The sequence below is a fragment of the Mandrillus leucophaeus genome, unplaced genomic scaffold (genome assembly GCF_000951045.1).
Source record: "Mandrillus leucophaeus isolate KB7577 unplaced genomic scaffold, Mleu.le_1.0 Scaffold656, whole genome shotgun sequence".
Lineage (NCBI taxonomy): Eukaryota > Metazoa > Chordata > Mammalia > Primates > Cercopithecidae > Mandrillus > Mandrillus leucophaeus.
This window is the reverse complement of record NW_012107097.1, coordinates 1,097,620-1,106,978: the sequence shown is the minus strand read 5'-3', so window position 1 is coordinate 1,106,978 and position 9,359 is coordinate 1,097,620. Positions and strand designations below refer to the sequence as shown.

Below are 9,359 nucleotides of genomic sequence, written 5' to 3'. Positions count from 1 at the left end.
TTTTTTTTTTTTTTTTTTTTTTTGAGACAGAGTCTTGCTCTGTCACCCAGGCTGGAGTGCAGTGGCCAGGTTGGGATTCTTAGTTTGAAAACCATATTGAATTAATTCAAAGGAAACTTTTCATGGATTTATATTACCATTTTTCCTTGAAATCTGACCATTAAAAAAAACTGGGACTTGCTTTGTTTTTAGAATTGCCATGGGACCAACCCAGTGACAGCTGTCAGGAATATTCTGACTGGAAAGAAAAAAAAACATACCTCAACCCTTGGAAAAAAATCGATTCTGCTCCTCTAGGTAACGGATTATCTTGAGTGAAAGAGTACTGATTTCTTGAAGTCTTGTGCTATTTGAATATTTTCTTATTTTTTTGTTTTAAACTTAGAAATAATTCATGAATCTTGTAGATAAATTGGTAACTATAAGTAAAAATTAAGGAAAAAATAACTCTTTCGTCCCAGAACTCTGCCATAGATTTTTAAAAATATTTTGGGGAGTGTATATTCAGAGCAACTTGAATCTGTGCTCTTAGATGGCTTTTTACTTAAAAAAAAAAAAAAGTTTTCACATGTGCTATACTTTGTTACAAATACATTCATTTGTTGCTTAATTGTAGGGATGCACTCTAACAGTTGTTTGGTTAGGTGAGTTCATCATTGTGTGAACATCATAGAGTATACTTCCATAAATCTAGATAGTACAGCTTACTATAAATCTAGCTATATGGTATAGCCTATTGGTCCCAGACTGCAAACCTCTATAGCATGTTACTCTATTGAGTACTGTAAGAAATTGTAACATAATGGTATTTGTGTATCTAAATATAGGAAAAGTATAGTAAAAATACAGTGTTATAATCTAATGGGACTGTCTGTTATACATGTGGTCCATTCTTGACTGAAACATCATTCATGTGGCCCATGAGTATGTAAAATGAATATATGTATATTATTTATATGTGTTTTTATACAAAATGAGATCACACTAATATTTTGTAACTGCTTTTGGTTTTCATGTGCAGTGAACATTCTTCCATGACTATAATTGTAGGTCTACATCGTTGTTTTAAAGGCTGTGATGATATTCTGCCATGTGGATATGCCTTATGATACTCTTTTAATCACTTTGTTGGAGATTTTTCTAAATTTTCACAGATACAAAAGAGATATAAGTATCTGTGTAACTTAATCATGACACATACCCTTAAATTGTTCATTGAAATCCCCAGAAGCAAAATTGCAGCATCAAAAATGTAGTTTTTATTATTATGGCTTATTTTGTCAAATTGCTTCCTGAAAGTTCGAACCATTTCATCACAGTCTCATCAATTTACATTAAAAAAAAAAAAAAAAACTAACAGGCCTTTAAATGATAGTCTTTTATTTTTATTTTAAATTTAATACTAATGAAGTTGTATACACTTTATTTATATGTTAGTTTTTTGTCTATTTTGCTCATTTTTGTCAAGCATATTTTTCTTACCAGTTTGAAGTTTTGTTGTTGTTTTTTTTTTTTTTGTAACATATTGACCTTTGCACTTGTTACAAATACTTTTCACAAATACTTATCATTTATTTTCATTTTGTTTTGCTATATTGACATTCAAATCTATTATCTTGTCCTTTGTGGTCCCTGACTATGATGTCTTGGGAAAGGTCTTCTACCTCTACTATTTAAAAGTTCCCTACTTTTTCATTTAATGGTTTTATGGCTTCATTTTTACATTTAAATCTTTGGTCCATTAGGAAATAATTTTGATGTAGGGAGATATATGAATTTTTTCTCAAGAAAATCAAGATACCTTAGGATGGTTAGATTACTGTCTCTTTAAAAGTTATTGGTAAGTAAATGTTCATTATAAAACTGAATAAGGAGATCACGTGAGAACATGACATTGAAGTAATGAAATTCAGTATTGAAAATGGATAAGGGGGTTTCTGTATCTTTTTGTTAATCTTATCACATGAGGAGAAACATTTCCACCTGGCTCTTGTTCTCAGTTGCAAACAATTGAGAATCAGATCAAGGGAAGACTATTCCAAGATATAGACAGCAGCAGAGAAAAACTGCATGAAATTAAAGCAATAATTTAGTAGCTTTAATTCTTTCTCTTCCCCAGAAATAATATTTAGACATAAGTAGGCCAACAGAAAATGTGTTTCTTACCGCAAGCCATAGGCTTCTCGAATCTGCATGACGCTTTCATGAATGTTGTCTTAATGTTTGTTTTTAGCTCTGCTGCATAAAATCCTAGTTGAGAATCCATCAGCAAGAATTACCATTCCAGACATCAAAAAAGATAGATGGTACAACAAACCCCTTAAGAAAGGTAATATCCTTAAACTACATGTTTGTTTTTCTGTGGAAGAAAAGGTAATTGCAAAGTCATTATCACAAGTCAACAACACATGATGGCTATGATCTCTGTCCTCATGGAGATTATAATGTCTAGTAGGAAAAAAATATAAAAATAATTTTGTTTATTAATAATTATAAAAGGGAAAGTCAGGGTACTATAGCTAAGTGTTTGACCAAGTCTAAGGGACAGGGAAGACTTTTCTTCCTGAAGAAATTACATTAAATCTAAGATTTGAAGATTAAAAGGAAGCTAGCCAGGCAAAGTAAGTGGCAGATTTGATTCTGAACAGGGGAAGCAGTATTTGAAAATTCTTAGGTTTTTGAAAGTCTGATGCATTTGAGAAACTTGAAAGATCAGTATGGCATGAGCCATGTCTGCTGTGTTCATCATTGCGTCGTCAGTGCTTAGCACAGTATATGGTGCACCATAGGCACTCATTAAATATTTGTTGAATAAATGACTGAACAGGGAAGTGGGAGAGGAAGAGAGGTTTAAGATGAGGATAGAGAGGTCGCCAGTGGCCCGTTTGTGGAAGAAGACCTTGTAAGCCATGTTAAGGATTTGGGGCTTTTAACTTAAGACCACTGGGGAGACCTTTGGGAGATTTTAAGCAAGAATACGACATAGTCATATCTTTGGTTTAAAAATATCTCTCTGACGACCTTCCCCCCCGCCCCCATTGTTTTTTATGAATAGGGAAAGATTCAGGGTACCGTAGGTTTTTCTGCTAGTTGTCTAGTTGTGGTAAGATGGTGGCTTGGAGTAGGTTAGGGCAGTGGTATTGGAGAAATGAGATGATCCCAAAGAAATTTAAGAACTAGTATTGATAGGACTGTTAGGCTGTGAATGGGAGGAGAGAGGACAATGACTAGAGATTATGAATGAGAAACATTCAGAGAGTTATGAAAGAAGAATTAATGTTTAACTCTGTCCTCATGGACAGAAAAGAGTTAATGTTTAAAAATTCACTCTTCTTTAATACCTCTCTGCCTGTTTCTTTCTCGTTGTTCTAACCTAAAGCCCAATTCTACCCTGAGGACGCTGCTTCCTCTGAAGTGGTAGGTATTTTCTTTCCATACCCTCATGTCCTTTGATCTGGATATGGCACAGGTGTCCTCCTTATTTTTCATTGTTACTTTCTCACATCTTCCTGTATGTCTCTCCCCTCTAACTTTTGAACCCCCAATTAAAATTTCTGCCATACTATCATAGTCTCCATAATGACCCTTGATGTAATTTTCGTCATGATTCTTGGTGATTTAAATATTTATTTGGATGATCCTCTAATATCCTGACTTCACTGTTACTTGACCTTCTCTCCTGTAGTGACGTTGTCTTTGAACGCTCTGCACTGATCACCAGTATAATTTTTCTGACTTCCTCCCTTAATATTCTGACTTAAACAGTCCTTTGACTCTATCTGGACTTGCAATTAATTAATTCTCTCTCTTCAGTCTCTTACCTGCTCCCTCTCTAGGTCCTTGATTTCATCTTTACTTATCTTAAATCTTTAGGTTAGTCATTATAAATGACTGCTTTGCATTCATCATCTTCAATTTTCTTGTCCCTTTCTCTGTTCATCATATTTAATGGGTAAAACCCAGTGAGTAGTTTCTGGGTTTAATCTAGTAGTTTTCTACGTACTCCACACTTGTACCTGCACAATGGTTTGCAGCAGGAGAAAAATACCCAAAAATCTTCACTTTTTCCAGTATATTTACGTTCCATGTGCTACCTGCTGGTAGCTGTTTTGGTTATTAGATTGAAAGAACATATATAGGGTTTGGTACCATTTGTACTTTCAGGCATCCAGTTGAACATATCCCTCTGTGGGTAAGTGGGGACTACTGTAGTCAGTTCTCAGACCTCTTGTTTTATCTCATCAGTATTTTTTACAGTTGATCATGCCCTCCTCCTTTAAACACTTTCTTCGTTTGGCTTCCAGGCATTACACTCTTCTGATTTTCGTCCTTCTCACTGGTCACTCCTTTTCAGTCTCTTTTGATGGTTTTCTTTCATCTACTCAGCCTCCTACTATTGGAGTTCTCTAGGGCTGAATCTATGGATCTCCTTTGTTTTCTTCTCTGCACTCACTCCATTAGTAATATTACTTGGTTTCATGGCTCTAAATAAAACTGTATGTTGATAGTCATCACATTTATATCAACCTAGACCTTTCCTCTAAATTCCAAACTTACATGTCTTTTTTTTTTTTTTTTTTTTTTTTGAGACGGAGTCTCACTCTACTACAGGCGCCTGCCACCACGCCCGGTTAGTTTTTGTATTTTTTGGTAGAGATGGGGTTTCACCGTGTTAGCCAGGATGGTCTCGATCTCCTGACCTCGCGATCCACTCGTCTCGGCCTCCCAAAGTGCTGGGATTACAGGCTTGAGCCACCGCGCCGGCCAAACTTATATGTCTTAACTGCCTTCTGAACTTTCACTTGAACGTTAAGAGGCATCTCAAACTTGATGAATTTCAAACTGAGTTACTGTTCTTTTCTTTTCAAATCCATTCCTCTTCAAAGTCTTTCCCTTGTTGGTTAATGGCAACTGCATTATTCTTGTTATGCAGATCAGAAACCTTGGAATCATACTTCGTTTTTCTCATTCTCTTTTACTTCACATCCAGTCCACCAGGTAATTCTGTTAACCTCTAAAATTCTAGAATCTGATTACCTTTTTTCACCTTCACGGCAACCCTATGATTCCAAACTACTATGATATCTTTCCAGAGTGTTCTGATTTAAAAATAAATTAGAATATGTCACCGTTCTACCCAAAACCTCCAATGCTTTAGTTCTCACCCAGAGTGTAAGCTAAAGTCAGTTGATGACCTGTGAGTTCTTACACAGTTTTGTCCCTTACATTACTTCTCTGACCTCAATTCTGCTTTGCTCCCCCTTGGTCATACCTATATCAGTCTTCTCATTGTTCTCCAAGTGCTCCAGGCATACTTCTACCTCACTGTTTCTGTAACGACTGTTCCCTATGCCTGAAAATGCTTTTTCCAACGGGACTTATTTGCATGTCTTATTCTCTCACTTTCTTCGGATATTGACTTCAATGTCATCTTTCCAATAAGCCTTTCCTGGCCATGCTATTTAAAATGATATCCCCTTCCCTCTAACACTTTTCTTAAATTTTTAAAATTTTCACTATCTTGTGGACATATGCAATCCAACACATTTCTTCATTTTATTTTCCTCCATTGTACTTACCATCATTTAGCTTATCTTTAACTTTATTTGAATTTATTTTACGTTATTTTGTCTCTCCTCAGTAGAATGTAAGATTTAAGAGATCAAGGATTTTTTTCTATTTTGCTCACTGCTGAATACCTAATACCTAGAATAATGCCTGGCACAGAGTAGACCTAATAAAATATTTGAATGGATGGATTAATAAATAAAAAGCAGGTTTAAAAAAAAAACCTTAAGCATGTTTTAAAAAAAAAGAAACTTAAGCCTGTTTAAATGGTTTGGGTATAGATCCTGTAGAGAGGAAGAGGCTGACAGTCTAAGAGAAAGGGAATAAGTAACAGGATCAAGATCCCTGAGGAGGTAGAAGGGTATAGACTCCAAAGCACAAGTAGAGAGATGAACATTCGATAGGAGAATGGAAGGGATGAAACGATGTATAGTAATACAAGTAACTTCGATTTGATAGGGATAAGTTGATGTAGTTTCTGTCTAATAGCTTTCTCTCTGAAATGGAAGGTGGTAGTGTAGGTACTGAATGGTAGTCTTGGGAATTACAGAAAAGTGTAGTTTTGAAATGATCCTTGTAGAGAAAAGGAAAAGAAACTAGAGAAACAGAATTATCTGGCAATATTGAGGTTTGGCTAGGGATTGTAACCATAAATTTACAGTGGTGTCATTTTCCATATAATATTCTTCTTTGTAAAGCTTTTCCAGGGAATCAAAGAGTTTTGGCTAGAACAGATTCATAATGTTTATTGCTATTATCATAAATTATTTTTTATTTTAAAAAGTTCTAGTCCTTTAGCCAGGTCTGTCATCTTCACAGAACATTGTTCTGTTACCCACAAAAGATGCCATTAAGATTGTGACCTGGGCCAGGCACGGTGGCTCACACCTGTAATCCCAGTACTTTGGGAGGCTGAGGCGCGTGGATCACGAGGTCAGGAGATCAAGACCGTCCTGGCTAACACAGTGAAACCCCATCTCTCCTAAAAATACAAAAAAAAAAAAACCAAAAAACGCTGGATGTGGTGGCGGGCGCCTGTAGTCCCAGCTACTCAGGAGGCTGAGGGAGGAGAATGATATGAACCTGGGAGATGGAGCTTGCAGTGAGCCGAGATCGCTCCATTGCACTCCAGCCTGGGCAACAGAGCAAGACTCTATCTCAACAAAAAAAAAGATTGTGGTCTGCGCATACTCCACACTTTGAACATGCCTACAGGTCATACTTAGGTATTGTAAAATACCTAATTGGACAAATGAGTCTTAGTAATTTTAGAAGTTGGCCACATTTTTTATAAAATCATATAGGAAGGCTTTGTTTTATATCTTATAAAAATTCTGTGTTAAATAAATAGATTTAGACGTAGTTTTACTTCTTCAAGTTGCCAGTTGAGTTAATTTAAAAACATATTTGCGTAGAAGACTTGAAAGCATTTGTATTTGTTTTCTTTTTTAGGGGCAAAAAGGCCCCGAGTCACTTCAGGTGGTGTGTCAGAGTCTCCCAGTGGATTCTCTAAGCACATTCAATCCAATTTGGACTTCTCTCCAGTAAACAGTGCTTGTAGGTAAGACTGATAAAGATTAAGTAGTTTTTTATTGTAGTATCCCCCATGAAGAATAATACATGTATGTGTTTTTTCATAATATTCGACATTAATGAACATAATACTGTAAGCATGAGAACTTTTGTGTGATATAAGAAAGGCCTGATAGATTTTATTTTATGTATGTTTCCTTCTGTCTTAATGCCTTAGTGAAGAAAATGTGAAGTACTCCAGTTCTCAGCCAGAACCACGCACAGGTCTTTCCTTATGGGATACCAGTCCCTCATACATTGATAAATTGGTACAAGGGATCAGCTTTTCCCAGCCCACATGTCCTGATCATATGCTTCTGAATAGTCAGTTACTTGGAACCCCAGGATCCTCACAGGTGAGGGAATTTCATTTTTTTAATAAATAATGGCAGCTCTTTATTTTTTATTGTCTTAAAGTCCTTTTTTAATGTGTAAATCTTAGATATATAACTTTTAAATCACCTGTATTTTTTTGTCAAGGAAGAAAGAGAAGAGGGAGGCCTTCATGCAAAAGAATTTTAAGTCATACTAAATAGCTATGATATTACTGTCTTTAGTCATAATGGATTTATTCAGTTGTCTTCTGTTTGACATGTAGAACCCCTGGCAGCGGTTGGTCAAAAGAATGACACGATTCTTTACCAAATTGGATGCAGACAAATCTTATCAATGCCTGAAAGAGACTTGTGAGAAGTTGGGCTATCAATGGAAGAAGAGTTGTATGAATCAGGTGTGTTTCATTGATTTTCATTATACCTTTTCCTGAAGAAAAATTGAAATATTTGAGTAAAAGCTATCATTAGTATATTTTTTAAATACAGGCGGTGGCTCACACCTGTAATCCCAGCTCTTTGGGAGGCCAGGGTGGGCGGATCACCTGAGGTCAGGAGTTCGAGACCAGCCTGGCCAACATGGTGAAACCCTGTCTCTACTAAAAATACAAAAATTAGCCAGCATAGTGGTGCATGCCTGTAATCCCAGCTTCTCGGGAGACTGAGGCAGGTGAATTGCTTGAACCTGGAAGACGAAAGTTGCAGTGAGCCGAGATCCTGCCAGTGTACTCCCGCCTGGGTGACAGAGTGAGACTCTGTCTCAAAAAAACCAAACAAACATAAAAATACAAAGTAATTAGTTAATTTGAAAAAGAAACTAAATGTTCTCTACCTTAAGAAATAATATATTTTTTAAAGTTTTGTTTATTATTATTTTTTTTTTATTTTTAGCCACTGTGCCTGGCCTAAAATAATATTTCTTGAAAGACCTTTTAATTGTTATTAAAAATGTTAGGGAGCTGGAATCATTATTTTCTTAAAAACTGTATATACTTAAACTGTAGACAATAATGGTTGACTGCCTACCATGAAAGACGAACACATTAGCAATCCCACACTTTCTTGCATCTCCCTTGATTGCACCCGTCAATTTTTATTGTTTATATTATTAGAACATAGTTATAACATTGGTATTCTAAACTGTGTTTAAGGCTTTTCAAAAAAATGTTAATGTCAATGAAAAACAAATAGGGAGCTGTTTTATATTGAAGGAGACTAAAGAGGCCTGATAGCTAAGTGCAGTGCATGGTCTTTCACTAGATCATATATTTGGAAAAAATTTTAAAAACTACCACGGACATTACTGGAACAATTGGGGAAATTTGAATATGGACTGTATATTAGGTAATGTTTTTGTATCAGCATCAGATTTCTTGGGTGTGATCATACTGTGGTTTGTAGCAGAATGCCCTTGTTCCAAGGAGAAACATGTGGAAGCAAAGTTGAAGTGAAGTGATATCTTCTTTCAGCTTAAAATAAAAAAAAAAGAAAGGGCAAACAATTACATAAAGGCAAATAAACACCCACATATCTAGTAGATAAGGCCAATGAAGAGTATATGGTTATTTATTGTATTCTTCTTTCAGTTTTTCTGTAGATTTGAGTTTTCAAAATTAAAAGTTAGGGGGAACTGTTACTGTGTAGAAATCTGAGGTCAGCCTGATAGTCTTCTTACTCACATAAGTGATTCACTTTTTCTCAGGTCGACTCAGAGATAAAATTTTCTTAACGTAAGAATCATCACTTTAACCATTTAAAAATGTAAAATGCAGTGCTTTTTAGTATATTCACAAGGTTATGCAGCCATCACCCCTAATTCCAGAACGTTGCATCACCACAGGGGAAAAAAAACAAAACCTCTGTACCACCTAGCAGTCACTCCTTATT

General features: G+C 35.7%; 1 protein-coding gene across 3 annotated transcripts in view; it reads left to right on the top strand.

Moving 5' to 3' along the window:
• Positions 1-9,359, top strand: part of CHEK1 (checkpoint kinase 1) — a 57,908-nt gene that overhangs the window by 10,368 nt on the left and 38,181 nt on the right. For all 3 annotated transcript variants that reach the window (XM_012001276.1, XM_012001277.1, XM_012001278.1), the window contains exons 7-11: positions 193-297; positions 2,234-2,329; positions 7,021-7,129; positions 7,319-7,496; positions 7,739-7,870. In XM_012001276.1, the coding sequence (XP_011856666.1) occupies positions 193-297; positions 2,234-2,329; positions 7,021-7,129; positions 7,319-7,496; positions 7,739-7,870 (620 nt within the window). The remainder of the gene's footprint in view (positions 1-192; positions 298-2,233; positions 2,330-7,020; positions 7,130-7,318; positions 7,497-7,738; positions 7,871-9,359) is intronic.